This window comes from Aythya fuligula, chromosome 2 (assembly GCF_009819795.1).
Source record: "Aythya fuligula isolate bAytFul2 chromosome 2, bAytFul2.pri, whole genome shotgun sequence".
NCBI classification, from domain to species: domain Eukaryota; kingdom Metazoa; phylum Chordata; class Aves; order Anseriformes; family Anatidae; genus Aythya; species Aythya fuligula.
Genome location: NC_045560.1, coordinates 27,207,397 through 27,235,371, shown reverse-complemented (window position 1 = coordinate 27,235,371; position 27,975 = coordinate 27,207,397). Strand labels below are relative to the sequence as shown.

Here is a 27,975-nt window from a genome sequence, read left to right as displayed (position 1 = left end):
TGAATGCCAGAAAAGTTATATGCTATGTCAGCTAAGAAGGAAAGAACAAGTATTGTGAGTTTGTTGGCTTTCCAGCGGCGTCATGCAGTTCTGCTTCTAGAGCCAGGGAAACATTTCAGACTTGAAATGAACAGCTTGAATGGAAACAAGCTATTTGCAGAATGGTTAATTTTTAAAGGTTAAATATAAAACAAACATGGAAATTAAAGTTAGTGCTTCAGGTACTTGTTAACTAGAAAACTCAGCACACAAAAAAGTACAAAGCAGCTTTGTAAAAATAATTCTTCCTTCTAAGAAGTCTGAGCATCTCCTAGCTCACAGCAGTACTATTCTCTGAACAGTGTCACTGACACCAGCAACCTTTGCAGGTCACCAACATGGTATACAGAAGATATCAGGTAAAGGTGTGATATACTTGCTCAAAAGGACTTTTTTTTTTCCTTTTAAAATCAGGTCCTGACTTTTAAATGGCACTGAAAAAAATAATAATTCCAAATTAAAGCAAGCTCAAACTCCTGTAAAGCTGAATGGTCACAGCTATAGAGAACAACACAGGTCAAGCCAAGTTAAATTCTCACACATTATTTAACACATTTTTATTGAGAGTGCAGCACAGATACTTTCCCTGAAACAATTACTTCAAAACATTTATGAACATAAATTGTCAAAAATATGCTAACAAATATACTTAAATACATACATTAAAAAAAATCTGGAAAACAAATATTTAACAGCCTAAGACACATTCACAATGTAATTTCTCCATCATTTATGTTTTTTATCTCTAACACAAGAGGACACAGGTCTGAAAATCTGCATATATTAAGCTATCACAGAGCACAGAAATTATATGAAAATATCTACTAGCATTTGGCACAATGCAAATATTCTACCCCAAGAGAAAAAAAAAAAAACACAGTGTAATCTTTTGAGATACACAGATTGTTATTCACGCAAATTGTGATGTTACAACAGCAACTCTTGTTTTAGTTGGAAAAACCCAAAGGTGGTGAGCAGGGGACACGGTGGTTTGTGAGAAAGCATGTTTAGGTACTTAGCCATCTAATTTAGCTGGATAAGGAACAATGTAATGTTTTCCTGTTGTTAAACATTGCCATCTGTATCTCTGGCACACAAATTAAAAAAAGAAGGGTGTGACCATTAAAAGTACGTGTCCTGAGATTTCCTTCTTTAGGGGGCAAAGAGGTTAAAATGGAAAAGCTGATCCGTGTATAAATCAGGAACACATGTGGCAGTGAGAACAAACAGCAGCCAACAGGCAGCCCAGGAGGACTTCTCCAGGCAACAGGAGCGGCACAAAATGGGGAGGCCACAAATACCATGTAATGGGAAGACAGCGCAGTAACTGGTTGTAACTTTTGAATCAGTAAGTTTAATTGACTGGGTGAAGTACTCCTAACTATTTCAGTACTTAGAATTAAGCCTGAGTTTTAAAAGTTTTTGGCTGGGAAGCTCTCTGTCCAGTAGAACAAAGAAGCATTGCTGTAACATTAATACTGGCTTCTATCTGCAGAAAATCAAAGACGATCTTAAAGAAACATGTAGAACAGGATATATGTGCTTAGTATCAGAGTGAAATAACAAAACAGCGCAGATGTGCGTAGACTTCATCTTAAAGTTATGAAATGTTTGCGCCTACAGCCTACCTACGGGAAGTAGATACCAACAGCCAGCCCAGGCTGAAACAGCTTTACTTGATTTCTTTGGAGATAAACAGATACCTTACTTAGCAAGTTACAGTTCACTTAAAGCTAAAGAATATAACATAGTACCGAATAATAATCCTTTGGATCCAATGGATCTCACATCCAGTGGTAGGCCCCCAAAATATGAAGATGTTTAAAATGAGTTTTTATGTTCACGTTAAGACTTTTTCCTTGACACATACAGAAAAGATCAAGAAAACATTACAGATCACAAAGCACTGAATTTTCAAGTGTAAAGTCATACCAAAATCTTGATAAATTGTCATTGATGTCATAGGTGAGCAGTCGGTCAGGAACGTCATTACGGGTGCCCTGTACTGCTAACACATGTGGTGCTAGGGCAAAGGGTACATCACTCAGAAGATCTGACATGAAAGGGCTGCTTTCCAAATTTTGACTCCTTCCATTTCCCATCTCTGCACTTGATACCGTCAACTGCGATCGGTGCCCGGAATTTGTCTGAAGAGAACAGAAGAACAATAATTTAGACATTACAGACCAGGCAGCTAAGGCTTTTTACTTAGAACCATCATGACCTATTAATGAATAATAATAATAATAAAAATAGTTGCAGAGTTTAGTTCAGGTAGATCTGAATTAGCAAATCCTAATGCATATCGATACAATACTTTGGATTAAGTTGATTTTAATTAAGGCTGAAAACAACATTTTATTTCTTGAATGGTTTAGTGTAATTTCTCTATCTAATGTTATTCTGCATTTAAGAAAACAAAGGCTGAGGGGACTTTTTGTCATCAAGACTAGTCTTGTTTAGGGGAAATTACTGCATATAATTTCTTTCTTAAACCGATGAAGAACCTTCTGAAACACAGAATTTTGTTCTCCCACCCCCTTTCAGAAGTCATCCTACAAATGTAGGACTCTGGTTATTAAAACAACAACAACAACAAAACCCTCCTAGCCTAGTTCTTTCAAAGTATTCCCAATATTGATTTCCAATTTGAAACAGAGTTGTTTCACTAGCCAGTGAGGCCTGTAATATGTCAATTTATGCGTTGACAAATATGTGCTTTATAGATTATTAGAAAAGCCCAGTTAACAAAACTAAAACAAACAAACAAACAAACCCTCTAAACCAAAACAAACAATGAAATAAAATGTCCTGCCATACAGAATAAATCAATATAATTTACAGAAAATGCCATCAGATAAGATGCTGGACCCAACAGTCTTACAAGCTTTGATATTGGCTTACCAAAATGACCTTATTAAGTGTCTATCCTAAAAGTTCCACCATTTTAAAACAAAGAAAATACTATTTACTCTGCCTCTGAAAGCAAATTTAACTTCCTTTGCTATTTGTAGCAACAATGTGCTTTATAAACCAATAGTCCTCACATCATCTCAAAGAGTAAGATGATTGCCATAGGGATTTCTAATACATATAAGCACATACATAAATATTTAAATTTGACTTGTTCAAAAGTGCTTAACAAGTCACGTCAGCTAAAAACATTGTACATGAATTTCTGATTGCAGTCCTGACTTCTTCCTTTCAACCCACACATCCAGAAAAATCCAAAACTTACACTGTTATTAGGGAAAGGAAAGCACTGAAAGCTTTAAATTTGCTAATCTGATGTTCAGCTGATCATAAGAGTCAAACGGGTTTAGTTGTTATGGAAGTTGCTTTCCATTATGTCACGATCTGAAGGTGAGTTGTGCTTCTCCAGATCTGACCTGTGCTAGCACTGAACGCTACAGACCGTGGTTAGTACAGAGAATCTGAGGCCATGGCTGTTTGGCAGGAGGAGGGTTTTGGGTGGTGAGGTGGCAGTGGTGGGGCCTATGTACCTTGGAGAGTACATAACCTAAGCATTTAGCCACGTACAGCGCGCTCCATCTGCTTCTTAAAGGAAGGGCTGGAGCTGACTTGAGTGCAACCCGAGAACTAGTCATTCCTTACACAATCCAAAATCTCACCTAGTAGGATGGATAAACAAACATTAAACCTATTTAAGTATCAACAGTTAAACAGACAGATAATCTTGCCCACCCAAGCCAAACGCTTTTCTTTGCTGCGCAGAAGCTCACTGCTCCATGTGCTGTAGGGACAGAAGGGGTTAGTGGTGCTCCACGCTCTGAAGTGAACCAGATTTGGAAGCTTTTGTTGTTAGTCATGATGACTGGACATCCAAAGCTTAAGCTAAGCTTCCCAAGATCCATTACCAGTATGACACTGCATATTAATGTAAAATTCCCTAAGGCTAAGAAGTTTTAATAAAAGGAATGACTGCCAGATTATCACCCAATACAGAAGAGGAGCAGAGGAGCTCCAAAGCAGGCCAGTAATGAAAGCAGCTTCCTACCGAGCTGCTGGGACTTGCTTCCCAGCATACATCCTATTTGATTCTTTTCCTCTCTTTCAGATCACTTTCTTACTGATTGGCATTAAACTTCATTCTATGTAATAGGTATCAGAAAGGACAGAGTAGTCTCATCTTTGCCTATTCTTCCAGGCCACTTCAGAGCTTTCTGGAGATAAACAAGATACACGTCTGGGTTTCTCCTGTTTTCACAATATTCTGCACCCTGCCTCTGAGCCACTGTAATTCTGACATGTCTGTACTACGCAATTCCTCCAGCTCCAGTTTACAGGTCTTTCTGTCATATCCCTCAGCTTTCCTTTCTTCTCTTCTTTATTCTTATGAGTACGTAACAGCACTTCAGAAAGTGACATGCAACAGTAAAGGCAAGAGTTGATAAAGATTTCTTTTAGCTTTCCTTGCTGATTCTGGTACCTGTAGAGGGTAAGGAACATAGGAAAGCTAACAGATAAGTTAGAAAGATAGCCTGCAGAGCTGTCTTATGGCAGCTTTCCAAGCTCTGAGAAATAAATAAAATTAAAAAATAAAAATAAAAATTAGAAGAAAAAGAAAAAAGAAAAAACACACCACAACCAATAGCACCATAGTCTGTAAGTTCAGGAAAAACCCTAAAACCTCTTTTATTTGTCTCTTCTGATCAGCACAGTTATCTTCAAGTTGAAGACTTGCAGCTCTCACTTTAAAGGAGATCTTAGCTTCTGTAGTCGCTAATCAATTAGCAACACTTACAGGGAAGCCTTCCTTCTTGTCATGGCCGAATAGGCTCAGGGTGTGCATCAGAACAAATTCAACAAGATATTTCTGGTATAGACATGCAGGTTTACTAAGAACACTACCAAACACACAGAACATGTATTTATGTTAATGATGTTTATCTGGAAAAACAAAGCAAAACAAGAAACAGCACACTTCAAATATGTACTTAAACTTGCAGCTGCTGTATATTTCAAAGCTTCCCTGTAAAGTCTACTATGCACAAATTTCTTATATTCCCTCCTGAAAGAAAGAACTGGCGGAGCTTTTATTGAGGTGCCGGTATTTGCTTGTATGTCATCAGTCCTGTATTCTGAAGAGGAGAGCAAAGCCAGAAAGCCCAAAATGAAAAACAGGAAAAGGTTACATCTAGGAATCAATTAAACAAAATCTTCAAAGGACCTCCTGCCTCCCCCACTCCCACATTCCAGGGAAAAACGATCTCTCACTCGTTGTCCTATTCCCATAGCTCGGATGATAATCAGAAATCCCTACAATGCAATGTTTATTTTGTTTGGCAAATCATACATTTAAGAACACCTGTTTCTATCTTAATTGTCCCTCAAGCTGGATGAACTCAATTTACAATGCAAATTAGACCATCATGTGGCAAAACTAACTTCAAAGAGGGAAAAAAATGGGAGACAGCACAAAGCATCTTGGATCTTCTTTTTTCTCCCAGAAGCCTTACAGTTGTTAGAAGGGTGCCAAGTGGGCAGCCCCACAAATGAAACCCTTTCTGCACACAGCAGATACTGTGTATTGACAGAGATAGGGCAACGACCAGCTGTCCTTATTCTCAGTCCCACTCCAAGTTTCAAAGGAAGGAAGGATGAATTACGTCAGAAATATTTTATAGTTAAACACTATTTTACCATACTCAATCTCTGTATGAGGTTGTGAAGTTCTTAATCGTCTGTAGATGCTGATACTATTTAAATGAACAAAACAATATAATAAACAAAGTCTAAAAGGAATGGGAGGAACATAGTGCAGACAAGTCGGGAACAAAGGAAAAAAAGTGTCTGGTCAGTATAACAAATGCTATAATCTGACCTCTGATCCAATAGTACTTGGGTCTCAGTCCATCCATCCCCTCATGAGAAGGCCTTGGGTCCAATATCACAAGCTTACATCAGAAATGAGAAAAGAACTCAAGATTTCCTATTTCAGTTCCACACATAAACCACTACTAACTCCCAAGAAAAAAAAAAGCTTTTTTTTTTTTTTAAATCCAGATCCAAATTTCCCCATGCTTTCCTTTTTTTTTTTTTTTTTTTTTTTTTTTTGTTATTTTTGTTTGTTTGTTTGTTTTTTAAATTATCTTAAAATGCTCATGTTTACTTTCTCATTTCTAGAAAGTCACATCTTACTTTATTGGACTGACTTCCCTGCAAATTATGCAATGTGAAAAAAACATAACCTGGGGAGGATGCCTGTTCAACGCAGTGTGCAAACCCCAAGTGTGGTAGAAACACACTGGCCAAAGTCAACCTGGTCATACCTCCCTGCTCCTATGCTGGTCAGATAAGCAGGGCTTAAAAATGCAAGGGGCAGCATTAAAGTATGCTGCAAAGTTGTCTCTTTGGACACTTTGTCCCCTTCCAAAAGCAAGAACAACTGCTCCAGTGTGCAGAGATGGAGGCCGTGATAGACAGTATAAGCAATGCCCAGCATTGAGGATGGACAGCTGGAAAAATGGTCACATTTGCAGTTTAAATCCTTGAATATTGTGGACCTCATCTTTTTACCTGGTACAGTTTCATGTCCACTTTGGCAGTGCCCATTACCTGCCAGCTATCTACATACACAGACAAAAAGTTCCTGTCCTGAAAAATTCAGGTTGCACAAAGTATTTTTATGGTTTTGCCCAGTGCAGTCATTGCAGGCAATTTTTGGTCTTCGCTATGAAGAATTGTTTCTGAACACTCTTAAAATGATATTCAGATAATGGCCTCATGTGTAAGATCTTACCAAGCTAGATATGTTTGTCTTTGTCCTAATCATAAAGGCGTCCTATACAAGGGCTGAGACATATTTCACTCACATGCTGGAGAACCCACATCAGCGAACAGAGCTTGATGGGGCCAACCTGACCAGCAGGCTGTTATGGTGTCCGTGGTACTGGAAGGAAGAACTGGACACCCTAGTAGAGAACATCCATCACCCATCAGGGCTAAATCACCAAGCTGGTTACACTGCAAACACCAGCAGAAAGCTGCGTTACACAATCAAAACCAAGGTTATGAAATGGCTTATGTTCTCATGCATGCATTCCTCAGGCACATATAGAACTGCAAGTCCTAGAGAATTTGATATCTCACATTAGTCACACTGCTTTCTACTTAAATGTCTAACTTATTTATCCAGAACACAATCTATTCAGAGCATATTCTCTGGACATTAGCTAAACAAAGCACTGCCAAATGCTATGACACACAATCCCGCTATGAGAAATATTAATTGAATGCACTTAGAATATCACCAAACAATTTACATTTCGCCAAGCACTGGGGAGTTCAAAAAATCAGTTAAAATTACAGAAGGTATGGTACTCAGACTTAATTCAAACAAGAAAGGTGTTTTCTTCGTTCTTGGCTTGGAACCCAAATGAAGAGGGATGAAAGAAGCAGTATGGAAACATATACGGTAGCTGGCTACCGGCTACTAATTGTGACAGCAAGGGTGTTATATGTTATTTCAAAACCAACAAAGTATAAAATTATCATCTGAAGTAAATTCCTCCTCTTACACTCTTATATCTTTATTTTTTATATCCCTCAGATGCCTTTAAAAACATCTAATTCGCTGCATCTATGTGTGCTAACCACAAAGTCTGCCAAGAGCCTCATAAGGAAGAAAAAATGCAGTTTACAATGTACTGGGAAGCTGGATTTACAGTGCTCTGAAGCAATATCAAAGATCAGTGCCAACATTATTATCATCCAAATTATTGAACAAGGTTTTCTACCAAAAAGTGATTTATCTCAAGAAATGCGTACTTTCTGTAAAAGAGGCTTTTTTTTTTTTTTTTCTGAGAAGCAGATCAATTTTCCTTAAAAAGCCAGCCTTAAGAAACAAGCAGTATGTTCAGCATCCCCACAATATCATACCTATGCCAAAGACAGAGACCTACAACACTGATGTTGATATAGAAATATTATCTTTAATTCAAGCAATTTTGCAGTATTATAGCCCATAGTGTGTTATAATGTGTCTTACAACGTAGGCAGCGTTATGCAGTTATTTCTGATGTATCTAGAAATGGAAATTGTCTCAGTGGATTCATCTTCCAATTGTGTTTCAACTGATGCTTTTAAGATATTCACTGGGCCTCTTTAGAAAATTTGTAGGAATTCCAGAGTGAGCATCACCAGTGATGATAATGATCTTTGCCATTACTTTTCTTATTTGAAAAGAGGAACAGATGGAAAAAGAAGAATTACTTGCAAGGCTCGCTGAATGTTTAGCACATTGCATTCAGAAGTTTAAGCGAGAAGAAAAGGATCAGTAAGACCTTGCTGGAGGGGAGGAAAAGTGTACATGACAGCTTCTAAATATCACGAAGAAACAAACCCAAAACAACAGAAACAGAAGAAAAACAAACAAACAAACAAAAACCATACCCGATATACACCAATAAGTATATGGCCAACATCTTTACAGAATTCACCCAGACTAGTAAAATACAGAAGCCACTGAAAAGGCTCAGAAAACTTCACAAGTGTTGGGAGCTGCTATTCTTTCGAGGTTCAATTGAAAGTTTACTCAGCATCCCCTCCAGGGACTCCAGAATAAATTTGTTTCTGCTTTGGAACAACAAAAGCAGGTGGAAGAAAAAGTGCAGGAGACCTCGTAGTAGCTGGCTGCAGTACCGTAATGGCTTCTGGTCAGTGTATTTCTTTCTGAAGAGAAATGCAGCGAATGTAATTGTAATCCTAGTCTCAGATCAGTGTTGTCATTGGTTCCAACAGGGACGACTTGCACGCTGAAAGCTCCTGGTGAAGATCGAGTCCTTGGAGAGGCTTTTAGAGCAACAATGGCTGTCAATGGAAATCAGCTTTCCTGTTTGCTTTGGGCTCTCGTTTCCCAACTTTTCATGACTCATAGTCTGTAATACAGCACCGATCTGTCTTTCTTAAAGAGCTCCTGCTACCTGCACAAATGTCATGTCTTAGTACACAGCATGTTTTTTTCTCCATTTATCAATATTGCTACTCCGAATAACACAGAACCAGGTTCTAAAATAAGCTTTTAAGTATATTTTTTACTGATTTGTGACATATATTTTAGGTATTTTTCTCTTCTCTCTTCCTCTTTAAAGCACGCTTTTCAGCTTTTTCCTAGACTAGGACAGAATCAGGTTAACGTTCCTGAGATCTTAAATAAAATTCTAAAGAAATAGTAAAAAGTGCCTCTGACATTCTACAGTTTATTTTATTTTATTATTATAATAGCAAAACTCCCCACAGAGTATTCTAGCACACTGACAGCAATAGGGGAATCTGCTAAACCACACTTTCGTATTAGCAATGATATGCATTTCTACTTCTTTAGTAGAAATGCATAAGTAGACTTAAAGCAATTAGAAAAGTGTAATTGTTCAGAACTGGCTTTTTCAGTCATGCAGGAACAATTTGATATTCTAAATGCAGAATGAGCTGCCTGTATTTAATACATGCTCCTTGCCCCCTCAAACAGCTAAAACTGTTAATCACTGTAGAGGGGAAGCACTGCAAGGTTGCCATTTGAACTTGTGATACTTTGAATAGTTGCGTGGTTAAAGTGTGTTAATTATCCTAGTAAATACTAGAGATGCCTGTTAACACTTGTAAAATGCAATTCCACCCTGAAAAGTTTTAAGTAACACAAAAGACTGCATATCTGGAGTCTAAAGCATCTATGTCTTTATTATGTCCTTATATTATGTCCTTATATTATGTCCTTAGAAGAAAAACATTGTTTTTCTTAGTTAACAATTTTACAAACTCCAACTGAAATAAGATTAAGCTTCTGTTTTACTCAAACCCTTATAATAATGATTTGACACATGAAATACTTGGAGGGTGTTTGGTGATAAATTTAGCTAAGATATTGAACTTCATATAACTGAGATTGTAGAATGATATTTTTATTTCTAAATCCTACTTCTATACCTTTATTCCTAATACCATTTATTTTACTTAACTGTTTTATTCATTGTTTAAAGACAGAAGATCATAACATCTCAAATGTGGGCATCTAGAACAGGAAATTACATAATTGTGAACAGGGATGCAACATGAGGAAAAACTGTAGAACTAACAAAAAGTAAAAATAGGAAGAAGGCAGAAAATAATTCTAAATCTTAATTAAAAATAGGTCCTAATTTCCCACCATAATTAAAATAATATTTTTGCCATATGAATTTGGGCTATATAAACTTCTACAAAGAATATATCTAGGTCCCCATACAATGAAAATAACATCAAATTGTACAAGCCAAAAATGCAGAACCTCAAAGATCCAAAAATAGTAACTGATCTGAGTAAGAGCTGATACTGCTCTGAGCCTGCCACAGATTTGGAGCTTTGTCACTCAGTGTAGAAAAATACCACATTGAAAAGAATGCCTGATCTTCATGCTGATCATGATGTGAGGTTTGAAATAAAAGATGCAAAAAAGAAAAAAACAAAACAAAACATATAAGCCTAGTTTCTGCATTAAGCCCTATGTAGGTGAGGTAGGACCAGTGAAGGGCCATTTTTGTTTTGTTTTGTTTTGTTTTGAGTGCCCAAATTTATTTTTTCTTTAATATAATTCATTTTCTTCTTCCCCTTTCCTGGAACCAGGGATATTCCAGCACACAAATGATTTTGTCACCAATTTAAGATGTCAGAACTCACTTCTGTCTTAGAACAATACTATATCATGGGATCCTTCTACAGCAAAATGTTTTTATACTAAAAATATTTTTTTAACAATTACATTTGTATTGGAATAAAAACTTTATTCCCCTCCTTATCTTCCCTTCAATTGCAACCAATTCCAGCACTTCTGAATATTAATATGTAAGATGCATACCAGCCCTCATGCACCCTCAGCAGCAGGGTTCCCTTTCCTGCTGCATTCGGGCACCCCTCTGCAGGCCCTAGAGCACAGGGCACAGTCTTAATACATGAATTTTGGACAACTTTCCCCTTTACAACATGAATACCATGATAAGAATTATCTTAGAAGAGACAGAGAGATGTGGGTTTAGTAAGGAACAATTTATCTAGTTCCTCTGTTCCTTTGAAGCGCTGTGCAAGCTATTCATAGCAAAGACCTCATACAGTATAATAAGCAACATGAACAATATTCAACACGTTGTGCTCGTGCCAGTGCCAGGAAACGTTGCTAACTAGGCCAGATTGTTATATTTTTTGCTGTAGCACATATGCCTAAAGATTAAAAAGTTCATGAAGATCACTACAGTGAGCAAACTACCAGCCAGAAGAACTGCAACTGAAAAAACGGGCAACTCCAGCCATCCAGCAGTGCATTCCTCAGCCAGAAGGCAGAGGTGAAGGACAAGGCAATATACTGCAAAATGAACAGAGAAGTCTGATAACTGCTGATAATGGATTTCTTCAGCAACTTCAGGGTCATCCCAAAGCACAAAATACTCACATTTATTTTGCTGCTACCTTAATTTCTGCTAGAATACAAATCTTTGATATGCACTGCTAAAATTCAGTTATCTATTGAAGCAACTTTGAGCCATGAATGAATTCTTTGTATGTGGAGCAGTATTTTTTGAGCAACTGGAATGCCAATGTTACTTATCCCCCCAAAAATACTCTTCTAATTGGGCTGAAATCAGGAGCAAAGTTTATATTTTATCTTTTTGACAGAGCCAGAGAACATACTAAGAAATGAATTTCCCATAAAATATTAATTGTATATTTAAATAAACGCTAGTTAAATTACCTATTTTAATTTATCAGCTACATTTAGTCACTGTAGTTATCTCTAGGTCACTTGTAGCGACAAGATTTGAGTTTCTCTATATTGCTCCAGGCAAAAAAATAAATAAAACCTTAAGACCTTTTGGGCATGTGACATCCTGAATGGGAGGAGCTCAGACAAACTGAGTCCCTGCTTCCATATCTTGTTCCCAACCCCTGCTACCGTAGAAGCTCCAAAACAGTAATCTACTGTGACAGAAGAAAGATGACAGTTTCTCTGAGATGGTAGATGGGTGTGGAGCAAAACCTCTAAAAAAGAGGGTAACACTTCATTCTCATTGTTCTACTCCTAAATGTATGAAAATCCAAGGACTCGAATGGGAGAGAAAGCTGTCTACTTCAGAAAAGAACCTAGAAAAGTCAAATGAAAATAAGAGACTAGTAGGAAAATAGTTGGCCAACACGGTTTCACAAAAGAAATCTGTAATTTTTTCAGCAAATAGGACCAACTGGGAAAAGTTGCCTAAATGTGAAGTTAAAATGATGATATTATTTGACAAGAAAAGTAAATCTCTCCTTGAGTTGTCACAGTAGTAAAGACATCCAGAAGATGTCTCCCTAGAATGTAAGCATCGGTGAGAGGAAAAAGACAGATGGGTCACTTCCATCTACAGCAAGAGCAAAATTTTCTTGGATTTGGTCTTTTGGCCTTCTGAAAGTGCTAATTGGTTACAGCTATTATAGGAAAGAAAATTATTAGTCTGAACCCAGGTGAAGCTTTGCTCCAGTGATAACTGCAACCAATGTTTTTGCAGTTCTTCATGAAGTTTTAGTTGGCAACTGAATCCCCAGATCTTTCCAGCAATCTCTCTCCTCAGTCTTGAAGAATATAAATGGATCCTCGGGCAGATGTATGCATAAAAATCACTGCACTAAGTGCTTTGTTCTGAGTTATTTTTTTTTTTAATCCTGTTGCATATATATAAACCCAAGCTTGTGGCAAGAGTAGCACTACATTCTCTCTCAAAATTAAAAATGTTCTAAGTCTGAAGTGGTGAATTAGGCAAGTTGCCTAATGCAACTTTCTACCTGCTCTCCCCACAGAGATTCAAGTGAGAAATAAGAGAAAGGAAGGCTAGATATTTGACTCCAAGTTCCTCCATACACATCGTGTAGCTGGAGCACTCATCAAGAGCACCGTCAGCAAAGACCTTACCAGGAGCTGGAGTCTGTCAGGCTTGGATCTACGAACACTAATTACAAAGACTAAGTTGTCCTCAGCACTTACTGCTTAGGCTTTTGAGACACAGGAATAAGAGTAAGATGACTCTCAAAGCAGAAAAGCACTAAATAAATAAATAAATAAATAAAAAATAAACAAATATTGGCCACCTCTTTCAATTATGTAGGCCTCCTGCAGGCTCCTGGTTTTCTGTGGAAGGAAGACAATTGAACCACAATAAAAAGGAAGAAATGTAATTTTTTAATGTTTAAAATAGACTTGTTTTTCTAGAAAGTAGATCTCCTATTTGCATCACAACACTAGAAAAGTATTCTTAAAATTTGTAACACTGTGGAAACAAACAAACAAAAATGTGCAAACAAATTTTATCTTGTTGTATTTTTAAAAAATACTTCAGAACAAAATTTGACTGTATGCTACCCAGTGCAGGGTCCTTTAAAAATCTGATGCAGATGAGAAGTGGTGAGGTTTTGGGGGATTTTTTTTAAGATTGAAATTAAAGCAGTAGCACATTACGAAGAAATAATCAATAAAATTATCAAACCACACTGATGGAAAGTACAGAAAAACATATTCCTGTCTTACCAACCTTGCATTTTGGACTGAAACGAGGCATTTTTGTGTGTTTTTTTCCTTTCCATTAAAATGGACTGGGTACTGCTGTTTTTTTTTGTTTGGTTGGTTGGTTGGTTTGTTTTGTGACAGTGAGACTAACCTAAGAACACTATTACTTTCCTTACGTGGTGTTTAGAGTAATTATTAATAAGCTGCCCTATACCACAGTCTTTTAGCCACCATTTTACACTAATGCATCATGTTGTAAATATCACTGTACCATCAGGCTATATTAGCATGCTGTCTCATCAAATGATGTATGATCTACATTGTATTTTAGATCAATTTTAATATTTTGAAAGCCCAGAAGGGTTACTCCCAGAGGCAGGATGACTGACCGATCAATGTGTTGACAGCAGCAAAGTGAACCAGCGTTACTGGCTTTTAGTCCAACCGCATGTGTTTGGGCAAGAGATACAGGATAATCAGTAGTTTTATCCGGGGATTAACTTAGTCAGAAGATTCCAAAATTAGACAAAGGCTAAAAAATGTGAGTGGAAACATCTGGGCACCTAATTTGAGCATCTCCTACTACAAATAACCAGCAAGTGTAACCGAATAAGCACGCAATTTCATAAAGCATATAGCAAGTCTCTGCACAAACTAAATAGCGAGATATGCGAATTGTGCTTCTGGATACATGTGCCTTGGTCATTAGTTGGAGTACACGTGCCTCTGCTAAAGCCTAGGTCTCCAAATGAAGAGGCTGCCAATCAGGCTGATTTTACTATTTTATAACTTCTCCATGTGGGCATATACTTTGCTATCTGTAGGCAGTAGACAAGGTAAGTAAACAATGATGCTTATGGGCCACTTTTTCCCTACAGGAGGTGGCTTTGTATGGTGCTGTGCAAGCCTCCCCAGTGGTACAGACTGATCACAGCAGTGGCTCCGCGCTCCCCAAGCATGGTGGTGGGAGGCAGGGATATCCAAAATGCCCGTGTTGGTGCTTGGCTTCTGCTTACAAATATTTGCTAACCAGGCAGGACATTCAAGTCTCTTAAAAGAAGGTTAAGCATCCTCAGTTCTTGTCATAATGAAATCTCAACATATGTTAAACAAAGGGATGATGTTACAAGTAGCAGTTAACTTGCAAACTGCTGTAGGAAAACACATTGTAAGAAAGCTGCATTACATTTTTGAAAATGAACTGGTTTTGATGAATTCAGATAGGAAGCTGGTGGCAACCACGTTAATTCACATCTCTCCATTCCCACTCCAGTTCCCTATATCTAAAAATACAACACTTCCCTTAAAAAAAAAGACCATTGACATAGCCTTCTTGATGTTACTATGATTGCTAAGTATCTGATGTAACCCCAACTGTATATCACATTACACAGATAATGAATCTAACTATTCACTTCAGAATTGAAAAAAAAAATTCTGAAGGTGGTACTCTTATAAGACAAGGTGGTATTCTTATAAGACAAGCCCAGGTCTCACTGGTTGACTCTAGGTCAATAGATTGCTTGAATCTGAGTTCACACGATATTTTTTGTGAGGCCACAGTAACTTATCCTTTGTGATGTGTATAAGCAGTCTTTCTCATGGACAATCACATTGCTTAAATTTTACACGTGCATGTATGTATACATAATATATGTACACACCCACACACCCCCAAGGTGCCCAACTATGGAGTGCAAGAAGTCCACTGGTCAGCAAGTTCTGGAGATCTTCCTTGGTCTTCCTAAGTCTTTGGTCTTCCTAAGACTCTTAGGTATTTTGAGCAATTATCAAACAGGTAGCAATATGAACATTACAATGTAATTAAGCTCTATGAAGTAAATATCTATTACAATGCCATTGCTGACTTTTAGCTGACAGGGCTATTTACCTTCTTTCTCAGTAAGGTCACAACCATGTACCGCAACCTTCTTATTACATGGCAGCTCTGCTCTGTAGGCACTCTCAGTCTGTGCCTAGGGCTGTGTGGTAAATGCAGGTCCCCCAAAAACCTGTCAGCTACATACCTACTATACATGCAAAGGATGCAGAGAGCTAAGAAAGAAGGTGTCCACTGCAAGCACCAATACTGCAAACTTCACCTCCTTTAAAATTAACGTAAAAACTTCACTTCCTACAGTTTATACATAACATTTGAATAAAACATAAGACCTTCTTCTGAAGGTACCAGCATTCAGAGAAAAGTGTGTGCTTGATGACCTGATGCAGACAGCCTTATTCCCTTCTAAGAGTGGATAATTTCATTAAGTGATTACTGTAAGAAGAGAGAAAATATGGAGCAACTTGCTTTAAGGGCTTTATAGGTGAAGAAGTACTTGTAGTTAATATGACATATGACAAGCAATTAATCTAACCAGGCCACAACTAGAATCCTATTTTAAGAGGGCTTTTTAAAAAAAAAAAAAAAAAAAAGAAAAAAAGAAAGAAAAGAAACAAAACAAAAACCCCTAATCTGCTAATCTTAGCTGTTACATTTTCTATAAACATTAAAATTTGTCAAAATGAAGCAAACTAATTACAAATGTTGGCCAATAATTTTGAAATATCAGCCACCTACTCTAAAGCAAAAGTAGGGAAGTAGGGAATTTGAAATGATGCAGCAAATCTAACCCAGAACATCCTTCCTGAATTTTTAAATCTGGAATCTTCTGAACCATAACCTAAGAGTTGGCATCTCTTTCTCTGGTAACTTGTAAAAACATTAATGCCAGCCAAGCTTTAGTAAACACTAGATGATAACAGGTCTGGAAGAACTGATTAATTAATACACATATACATACATATATATATATTTAAAAAGAAAACAAGGCAGCATTAGTGTTATTCATGTGCTGGAATTTTATCAGATGATTGCCAGGTGATCTGCCCAAAAGGAGATCTTAAACGTCTATCAGCTTCAGCAGTACTTACTAATTTCTGTAGAAGACTAAAAGTAACAATAAAGTCTTTTTTTTTCCCTTCATTTTTATACTGTGCACTTACAACTTGCACAATGTTTTCCTTGGTATTTTATATCTTATGATATTTCTGTTTTCCCAACTGAAAAGTATGGCCCCAAAACAAACACAAAAGAAGTTGTTATTTACATCTATTCAAAATTCTTAAACAGCAGAGCTTTAAAAAAGATCAATTTAATGAAGATATTCTCTTCACATTCTGGTATATTTTTTTTTTCTAATTTATTTGAATACTCAGCCAAAATAGTGCACAGTAGTGTCTATATGGAGAAAGCCATAGATAATTTTAAATTTAGGTCAGGAAACATGTCCTTTCTGTCTGCTACTTCTCAGTTTATAGTGTCAAATTATGCAAAGAAAGGTCACAAGAACTATAACACAACAACTGCAATTCATAACAAAAGCTATGTCCTACAATGATAAGTATAACAGCAAGGTATATAATTAAGAGTGGCTATAACAGCAACATATAAATTAGATAATTATGGATTAAGCAGTCCCTTGGAGGATTCTCTTTTGCCCTAGAAAACGTATAACAAGCTCCTTAGATAGAAGGCAATAGCAATTAAGTATTTGAGGGAGAAATAGGACTATAAAGAAAACCAAAAACCAATACACAGTGAGAGGAAAATCTTAATTTACAATCTAAACATGGCTCTCATTTTTGGTAGTTTATTTTAATGCACTTACAGGGACAGTTTCCACCCATTAAATCTGCTGACATCTGTTGGCTAAAGAGCGCATGTCAGATTATCAAGAAGTGCAATATCAAATAAACACGAGCTGTTTCTTAAGGTGACAGTATGGAGATGCAAAACACTGCAGCTATTATCAGATTTTTTTTTCTTTCTTGCATCAATTTAATAATCCCAGGTGCCCTGGACACCAGACATACAATAATCTTCATAAATCCTAATTCACAGCCGTACCATCTGTCAAAATTATTTTTTATGTCTCCTAATAGATATGCTACATAATTGCTTTCACAGTAGGACAAAAAAATATGGTTGCGCTAATTTGGTTTACCAATGGAATAGCTCATTATCAAAAATAACCCCACCACATTACTGGAGTTTCCAGCACTCTTCATATATCAAAACAAACCTTTCCATTTGGTTACTATCTATAAGCTTAAATTCCCAATGAAAGCAGATAAAGATTGAATTATCTGGAAATTGTACTATAATAATGGAAAACCCACAAGCATGAAAAAAATAAGACCATAATATCTGTTTCTATTACAATGGTGTTGCACTGTTAAAATTAGCTTTGCATTTCATAGTCACAAAGAGACTAATTTCTCGGTCCTGTAGAGTGCTAAGCATTTTGGCCCCCATCCAGAAAAGCACTTAAATGCACGTCTAACTTTTAGTTCATGAGCCTGAAGCAACTTCAGTGGGATCGTACATGCTTGATTAGGCCCAGAGCACTCATTAGCCTGCAGGATGACCCGTCTCCCTAGGACAAACCTGGCATCAGGAGATGACCCTCCCAAGCCTCTGTCTACTCGCTGGCGATGGAGAGGATGCTCCACATGGGACTGTTCAAAGCAGGAGCTTCTGTTCCCACCCCTTGCAGCAAAAGGATAAACTTTGAGACTAAACTGAAAACACCTTTCCTCCTACAAGTTTCTAAATATCTGCAGTTCCTCTGACAGCACTACATGCAATGCGAAAACCTCGTAAAACAATGCAGAGTGCTGGGAGTGCAATTCTTAAGGGAGGTTCTGTTAAATGTTGCTAGCTGCAGCAAGATGGTCTTGTTCCAATCTTTTATTTCTGCGGTAGTTTACATAAAGTAAGCAATATTATACAGAAATATGTATTGGAGAATTCAATAATTGTGCAGAAAACAACTCCAGTAGTACCTAAGTAAGTGGGAAATTCCAAAGACAATGACAGTTACAAACAATACTCCAGAAAACATTTTGTTCAAAAATCAACCTCAGCTTCATTTCCCTTTTGACTAAGGAAGTGACCCACGAACAAAGCATTACTTTATCCTTCTTTAAATCACGTTTCTAAAAGCACTTGTTCATGTTCCACAAAGTTGACATCTATTAAAATGTCACATAGATAATATTTAAAAACAAAACCAAGTTTCCAGAAACTGAAAGATTCAGTTGAAGAACTAAACACTTTTCTGTTCAACTATGCACGACAAATATCTGGTACTACTTTGCAGTCGAACAAATATCTTTTAACATACTGCACTGTGTTTATGAAGGATTTTTGTTCTAATGCTAACAATATTATTACTTCAATTAATGTTCTATGTCTCAATGACATATTGAGTAGGTAATACAATGCTTTTCCAGTTTTGCTAAATTGGTAGATTTCTGCCACAAATTTATAAAAGCATACGCATTACTGCAAATGGAAATATTGTTTTCCTAATATCCCAAATTATCCATTTCATTTGATGATCCTCAGTTACTACATTTAATTTGAGAAACTGAGAGCTCCTTTGAGTAAATGTGAAGTCCAAACACCCAAATCCAGAGACTGGAATTAAAATGTATCTTAGTTGATGTTGTCAATTTGTACAAACATTTTTGCAACATACAAATCTGATTTTTTATTTTGAAAATTGCTTCTTTTCTCTAACTCATAAAAACTTTAATCTGTAATATTCTACAAGTTCCTGTTTTCTGAAGCTCCACAGAACTGAACAAACCATGGATGCTATAATGACCATCAGTTCACCATACCTAGCAAGAACACCACATTAAGGGAAACCACGTTTGTGCAGTAACAACAATACCAATGCATTTTAGTGCTTCAAAATTGCAGGACTTCAGTGGCAAAACACCTTGCTCAGATGTGCATAGATACAGAAATCAGACTAAAGTTTTGATGAATGAAAGATTTCTGTGTCAGGCCCAATTTTTAATTTACAAAGAAAAAATGGAGCTCTAGAACACACCCACACACACATTGAGCATTCTTAGATGAGCAACATCAACGCACACACCTCTGATATACCAAGGAACTTACCAATATATATTGCAATGTCATTGAGAAGAGAGACAGAGACAGAGACATTGTTAGTTTCAATGTTAGATATGAGAAAGAGAGAGAGAAAGAATGGGTTAAGCAAAAAAAAAAAAAAAAGGCACCACAAAAGCATAAAAATACAAACAAAATGTTTTATAGTTATCTTGCACATATCTAGGACTACACGGCAATGGAAAACAGGTTCATACTCATTGCAAAAACATTTTCAGAGGAGGTGGAGAAGAAAAATACGTGTACACCATATGCAAAAATCTTCTGGAAAGCCCTTTTTGGCATACACAGATTAAATATTAAATAAACCAGATGAAGAAAAAGAAGTCCAGATTTACAGCCACACAGTACTGAAACAAAACAAATACACAATAAAGACAGTCTATTATACTCACACATTTGCAACACGTAACATATAACAGTAACTGGGGAAATAAATAACTTACGTAAACGTTTGACAATTTCCATCACTGCTCACTACACTAATACTTGTATGCAATTCATTAACACTCCAGCTACATTTCCATGTTTTCAAATCTTAAATATAAAAATAAGATTAACAGCAATAGCACACAGCCCAGCCTTCCCTTCTTACTGTTTCTTTTTCAAATCAGTATCGGTGGCCTTGACAGTATTGTCATCTAATTACTAGTAATGCTTCTTTTTTGAGTAGGCACTTAGTCTGCAGAGGATGTGAATGTATTGAGACCTTCTCCTTCTCATTCATACTTCTCAAATGATCTGCTATCAAAGTTTCAGCATGCATGAGTAAAGACCTAATCTCCTACCTGTGAAGGTTGGCTGTAGGTCGGTCTGGTCTCTGGAAATGAAGTTTTGTCCTTTGACTCTCTGTTTTGATCATCAGCTGTCTCACCTAGCAAAGAAAGAAAATACCTATTAAATCACTAAAATCCTTCATGCGTTATAGGGAGTAAGAAAAGACCTTGAGTTTCCCTAAAACCAAATAGTACAATTCACTGGGAAAGGGAGAACTCTGTTTATATTTATATTTTACAGTTTTGAACATGAGAAAACAAACACTGAGTAGTGGTCTGTGAAAACCAGGAGTAAATCTGTCTCAATTTGTTAAAGTGAAAAATACAGAGAAACAAAGAAAAAGAAAGAAAAAATAATAATAAAAAAAGGGGTCCCCTATTTTTGAACACTTAGGACTGGCCATTAAATTCTAATAATGGCAAAGCGTCAAGCAAAGGAGATGTAGCAGTGCAAAGGCCATACCTGGTACAAGCATCATTCATGTCTCTCCAAGTCAAGCTAGGAGGACATGTGCATGGTTATTCTATCCTCATTTACAACCTAGTTTCTGTACAGGAGATATCTGTGCACAAGTTTCAAAAAAGAGATGCAGCATAAGAAAAGAAATTCCCTAGTTTTGGCCATAAAGGGAAAATGACTACTGGGCAGGCTGGACATTAACCTCATCCCATTGCATAGACGTGGCTACCTCTTTCTAGGATTTTGCAGCTGAGACATGATCTCCCAAAAGCTGCAGCTGGTACCAATCTAAGATGGGTAGATCACAGCAATAAACTAGAGGCAGAGTATTTAAGTTTATTTTAGAGAGAAGTTACATCAGTAATTTTAGTAAAAATGTAAAGGCAGTAAAACAAAAAAGCAGTGTTTCTCAGATATGGTAAAAAAAAAAATCTAACTTATTTCTCTAATTGTCTTTGACTGTGGGATGTTGTACAAAAAACTGTAAAAATCTTGTGGATTATCTCTTTATGCTGTTAGTGCAACTCAGCAAATAGCTGGTAAGAAGAGACAACTTAGAAAGATGAAAAAAGATTCAGTTGTGTCATTCTGGTTTTATTTTTATTTGAACTGATGGTGCTTTCTGTAATGGATTATTTTGGAAGCCTGTCTTCTTAAAAAGTCCTGCCGCCACAGTTCTAAATGAAGGGGTTTGAGTTACTGTAGCTTAACTCCTTTGCTAAGCCTGTGTTTTTGGCTTTCCTGTGCCCTTTTCTCCAGAGGTTTGTTTAGAAGTGGTGCACCTGGCAGAGGCTGCAGTGAACAGCAGACAGCTTCTGCCCATTCCCAGTCAGCCTGGAAGCTGCGTGTGCTTGCACCAAGCTGTCACCCACCCCCAAGGACCCACAGTCAGACCCCTGGGTACACTGCAATATTTGGAAAAGTACCTTATGAAATGTAGCAGTAGTGTTTAGTCATCAGGTTTGTTTTAATACTCTAGGATAATTCCTAACAGTGTCAAGAGTGTCAGGAGCATCATCAGTAAATACATGTTGTAGGTCATTAATGCCTACACACTTCATTAGTGTCTACACCTTTTAGAACCTTCCTGGAATTGAAAAATGCTTCTCAGTTAGCCTGTAGTTCTCTCCATAAAATACTCCAAAGTACTTGCATTCATAGCATCTCTTTAAAAAAAAAAAAAAAAAGATAAATGCGTGAGGGAAGGGGAGAAGTGCAAAAAAAGTGGGAAGAGAACACAGGAGAAGGGGAGTCAGAGCATCTTCAATACCTCCTCATGACACTGTGAAAAATGAAATTTGTAAGCACCTATAAGATTATGATATAAGTAATTGCCATTAAAATAAATCATGTCAACCAATTAGTTTACATATGTACTGAAGTAGAAGTCTGCAAAGAAAAATTATTAGAGGTCTTGTAAATGCCATCTGCAATGAAATATTGCAAAAACTTGGAGAGGCGTGAAAATAGTTGGCAGATGTATGAAGAGGAGAATAAAACATATTTTTGGTACATTTGCTGTGGATGAGAGTGCAAACAAGTTGAAATCATAGCAAATTGAGGCTAGATCAGCTTCTCCAGAAGTGAGGCTGGTTGAGCGCTTGGATCAACTGCTTCAGGAAGTAGTGGAATGTCCCCCTCTAAAGGGCTGCGGAGAGAGGCTGAAGAAACATCTGTTATGAATGGCTTCAGCCCTGCCAAGACAAGGAGGATGAATGACCTTTTGTATTCCCTCCCAGTCCTGTGCGCTATGAAAGATGCGGGAGGAAAAACACAGGATACCCCTCCCTGAGATCATGATTCGTCAAGGGAACAGGCAGATACTGGCTGCACAGAGACTTGTGAAGATGCAAGCAGACTGCAGCTAGCTGGACAAAGGCTAAGCAAGTGTGTAAGGGCTGGGTAGCCAGTCTGCAGCAAAGGGACAGGTAACAGAAATCAGTGAGAGGACTCTTATTGGGTAAAGCTGGGAGTATGCAGAAACATACTGAAAGACTTACACTGGAGATCTAAGAAACACATGAACCAACTTCTTCTTCCTCATCCTTACATACTATTCCTGAAAAAGCACTTGAAAGTTTTTATATTCGAAGAAACAAAAGACCTAACTGATATGTGTTAGTGCTATCCAGAATATCCTTTTTTTTTTTTTTTTTTCCTATGATTGGTTTTCCTCAAGATGAAAAGAAATAATTGCTTGAAATCTGGACCAAAAGGTCAAAAATGTAAAAACCTTCACAGGAAACGAGGAATAAGAACAGCTCATTGGGAGAGAAATTAAACATTTTTTTGACTTAGAACTTTGACATCCAACTCCCACAGGTGGGAAGTTCATGGTATCTGGTGTTTCACAACCTGAATTGACTTTGTAAACTGAACTTTAATGCAGATCTCCTTGTTAAAAAAAAATGCAAATGAGAAAACCTCAACATGTTCCCAGATTTTCAGGTATATGCAAAGATAACCCATGAATCTTCACATAGATTGGTATTATTTGACTTAATGGAATTAAAGCAGTTATAGGCAGCTGCACACTAAGCTACCTAAGACATCCGCTTGGATAGTATAGTTTTCTAGAGGAAAAAAAAATATTTTTGGTGTACTTCTTTGAAAGCTTCCTTTCTCAAATATCCAAATAGATTAATCAACATTATTATCACTCTGTTTCTGCTAGCCCAAGTGATAAATTGACTTTCACATACCTCCCCAATCCCAGCCTCTCCCAGCTCCAACAGTTCCCAACCTATTATGCTTGCCATAACCGATGCATCTTGTCTCACCACACCCAAATTTTTTGTTCAGCTTGCCTTGGTTTCCTATTGACCTCAGTTCTAATCTCTTCCTTCAGTGCAATTCAAGGTTTCTCTTCCCTCTTCAGTCTCTGCCTCTTAAATGTTTTCCCTTCCGATCTGGTTTTACTCTTCTCTGCTGCAGCCCTACGACCTTCTTTTCTTGTCTGTTGAGATGTTAGGAAGGCGGATAAAGGTAAATGCTGATCAGACAGACAACCTTGGGAGCAGGAACTCAGATGGGTTCCTGTGAACACCTTACACTCCCAGGTTTGCAGTTTTTTAATGGAAAGAGAAAAAAAAAAAAAAAAAAAAAAAAAGTACACAATCCTGACATAAATAGGTATGTAATTACAATTTTGCCAAACTAAGCAACTGAAATCTGGCTCTGAAAAAATCAAGAGCACATAATGTTAGTCGACAGGGCTATCAGCTCGCCTCCCTCCCCCCGGTCCAGTCTTTCATCAGAACTGAATAGCAAATCTGTTCACAGGGCCAGAGGGACCATTGTAATCATCCTGCCTAACCTCCTGTATAAATATAGGCTATAAGATTTCTTGAATTAATTTGTTTGAACTAGAGCAAGTTTAAAGCTGTATTTTAATTAAGAGATAACAGGCAAAATGATTCATTTTACAAGACAATTAGATTCCTGGCTCATATATCCCTTGGTTTAAAAGCATTATGCAAAGTTTTAGTCATAAAACTCCTATTAAAAAATGAAGTCATGTACCTAAAATGTCATACACTACTCAGAGAACATACGAATTAGAAATGAAGGGATGCTGTGTGCAGTGTAATGTGGTTCAAACACCAGTCGCATAATCCAGATATGCAGGACATCACTGGGGGAATTTATCAGGAAAAAAGTCACGCTCATTCCTGTAAAAAATTCCTTTACTTATCAATGAAAATATATTTTTATGTTTGAAAGGAGAGCAGTAGACTTTTATCCTACTGCCCAGATGAAGACGTATTTCAAGTCCTCAGTCTTGTTTTTAAGCTACATGAAGCCTCTTGCAGGTCCAAATGAATGATGTTGCACTCCAAGGTCAGAGATAGGTTTTTCGTTCCGCTGAGCTGGTGCTGGATTTGCACCAGCACTCCCCAAGCTTCACTGGCACCTTCTTTTTCCATGAGGTGCAGACAGGTGTTGCCCAGGGAAGAAAAACGCAGCCTAGTCTACAGTATGTACTCTGTACACCCCCCTGCCCCACCTCAGATTTTTTGGCATCTTCAAAAATCGGCATTTACCTTCCTATCTGGACCTCAGCAAACTCTTGTATATAAAGGTTCAACCACAAGTTTGGCTTCTACTCAACAAGGAAGTGGGGTTTCTATTTATACTCTTTCCTCTTCCAGCATTTTGTCATCCTCAAGCTGTGTAGTCTCTTGATCAACAGACAGCATTTAAAAGTCTATCGTACCCTCAGATTAGAAAAAAGAATTGTAAATACATGTTAAAGTCCTCTGTAACTTGGTCTGCCATTTGTTGTGCTCTGTGCAAGAATCTGTGAGAAAGTAAACCATGTGCAGCACAGCAAGCAGTAACTAGATATCAAATACACAAATTTCCACATCATATTCAGCTTCAAAAGGAAGACGGTTATTTTTCATTATACTTTAGTTAGTTCCTTAACTATTTCTTGCCTGTCACTGCTTTTTCTATCCTACCTAAAAATGGCGGGATAGTAGTATTCTGGCTTCTGCTTAGAAACAAAAAGGCAAACAGTTTGAAGACAGGATTAGTGGGATCTGAAAATGGGGGAAGCTAACGCCATGGAAGCAAAAAGGTTTTATTGCCGTTTCTTGCCCCTCTTTTCTATTCATAAATCTTCCCCTCCTTCCCTCAGATAAGGAAGAAGGAACAGACACACCAAGTTTAAGTCATTAACAGAACTTCAAACTTCAGTTGATCAACAGTTGTACCGCTATAACACTATCAACCTAGGGAGGTGTTTAGGAAGTACTGAAGTTCCCTCTCCCCTCCAATCATCTGACTCTCAGGTCTGCCTACAATCTCGCTTGTGTGCAGAAGTGTGGTTTGATAGTATCGCTTTTCAGTCCTGCTCTTCTCACAGCCTCATTTAGCAGCTTCCGGTGACTTCAACTTCCATTGGTTTCCAGATCCAAGCTTTTTTAGTAAAAAGTTCCTCTTCTCCTTTCTCTGTGCACACAACACACGAGCAATCAGCAATGGACAACAAGCTGCTGCTATTTTCCTCCCTGCCAATTCCATCCTCAAACCTTGTCTCAACAGCTGCAGTTGCTTTTAAGAAGAGTCCACAGCCACATTTAGCACCAAAGAATAGTGCAGAGCTGCCACTCCAGAATATCAGTCAAAGATGTTTTCCATGTATATATTTCCATATATCTTTTCCAGGCACCACTTGCCCAATGAGCGAGCTGTGGACTGCGGTGGGGTGGTTCCAGGGAACACAGCTATTTCCAGAACTTTGGAAATCTTTGCTAATGAACACAGATTGTATTCAAATACAGCAAAGTGGAATAAATTGTGATTTGACACTTGCCATTACAGATTAACATAACACTCACTGATTCACCTGAATCACATAAGGCACCGACCAGGTGCTGTCCTCTTCAATGCATAAGATAGGACATGGATGGATGGGTGGTTCTTTTTTCTTAAAGTAGGACTACCATTTTGTATAGCATTAATGCTGTGCAACCTATACATTAACTCTCGTTAGCTTCTATGTATAGTTGGCAAAACAATGAGGTCATCCTAGTTTCAGGTCACTTCATCCTGGTTTCATATTAAAGCTTTTCATATTAACAGCAGTTTCATTTCAACAAGCTAATAATACCTCCTAAAAATCCAATATATCAGCAAAAAGAATCTCCACATCTGCAATTTTCAGCAAAACAAAAGTTTAAGAGTTTATACTGCATATGGGTAAAAGAGAAGGAAGTCTGAGTAAGCCCATGCTAAAGCACAGGTCTGTGTTAGTCTAAGCAGGCCCACAGTAAGGTTTCCTATGTGGAATTTTAACAGTGCTTTTATGGCTGGATATTATGGGGTCCTATAAATGAACCTTTTAGCAGTAGTAAAACTTACCAGTATCTACCCTAGTTATTCTGATGAACCATGAGAAAATCTGTATAAAGTTTGCAGAGTGAGGACCCAGAAAGGCTGATTTCTTCAAATTTGTAAAAAGGGAAGGGAGGAAAATGTAACAAGGTAAACATTATCATAAATGTTCTTGCATTTGCAGACATGAAGCTAAAACGTCCAGTCCTTATTAAGAGGAACAGTAAACCAAACCTCTGCACATGCTACCAAAGATCATAGGTGTGCAACTCCAAACTTCCACCCGGTTGTATTTTGGCATCCCTTCCTTCTGTAGGTAATCTTAATGCAGAGTCTCCATCTTGCTAAACAATTATGTCACAGTCTTCTCAACCCACATCCCACTATCAAGACCACAGATCAAACACTCCCCAGCAGACTTTTTTTTTTTTTTTTTTTTCCAAGCTGAAGCTCTTCGACGATGGCAACAGAAAAAACATTACAAGAGTTTCTCATGTATCTCCTGTAGAGTTTCAGTATCACAGATCTACATACTGATAAATTTGCAAAAAGCTTTTTACTCCTGTGTTTTTATTTTTTATAATTTATATCCAGCTTCTTAAAGTTTGACTTCTTTCAAAGCTTTCCTGGATCCTAAAACAACGGAATCTTACAGCTTAAAACCCAATCCATCATCCACTTCAGTAAGACTAAAGCATTCCCTCTCCCTGCAGTTACCAGGCTTTCTTTTAGGGGTGGTAAGGTCTTTCAGAAAACTGATTAATTGAAATATTCAACAAAATCTTGGTTGGAAGGGATCCCTGGAGGTCACATTAGCCCAATCTCCAGTTCAGTGTGGAGCTAACTTCAAAGTTAAACCATGTTGCTCAGGTCCTTGTCCAGATGAATTTTTAAAGTCTCCAAAGATGCAGATTCTACAGCCTCTCAGCTCTCATTTAGATCTATCCCTTTACTATTTGATCCCTCCAACCCACAGACACATTTCAAAGAAAGCTGTAGAATTCATTCATTAATGACTTGTTATGTTTCCCCCTTATGATGAAGTTTTACTTTTCTTTTTTTTTTTTAAATAACTTACAATACTTCCATGTCAAACAAAAAGAAAGGTTGAGGATCAATCCCATTCTGTTTTATGCTTCCATGTAAGTAATTTCCCCATTATGCTCTCCTACCAATCTTTCTAAGTGGCCCACAAGAACACCGAATCCCCTCATCACTTTCAGCAGACTTCACTCATCCATTTTGCTGTTTGGAAATCCCATTCTCAAATTCACTACCCTATATGCTGCCACACCTTTCATACTTTGTTATCAGTGTATTGCCCATGCCTAAGGGAGAACTTCACAAC

At 37.5% G+C, this 27,975-nt stretch overlaps 1 protein-coding gene across 1 annotated transcript in view; it reads right to left on the bottom strand.

Annotated features, from left to right (window-relative positions):
* Positions 1–572: 572 nt before the first annotated feature.
* Positions 573–27,975, bottom strand: part of UMAD1 (UBAP1-MVB12-associated (UMA) domain containing 1) — an 80,073-nt gene continuing 52,670 nt past the window's right edge. Inside the window, exons 3-4 of the mRNA XM_032182354.1 lie at positions 20,339–20,424; positions 573–2,186 (exon numbers count right to left, since the gene is read on the bottom strand). Of these exons, the coding sequence (XP_032038245.1) occupies positions 1,929–2,186; positions 20,339–20,424 (344 nt within the window). The 3' untranslated portion in view covers positions 573–1,928. The remainder of the gene's footprint in view (positions 2,187–20,338; positions 20,425–27,975) is intronic.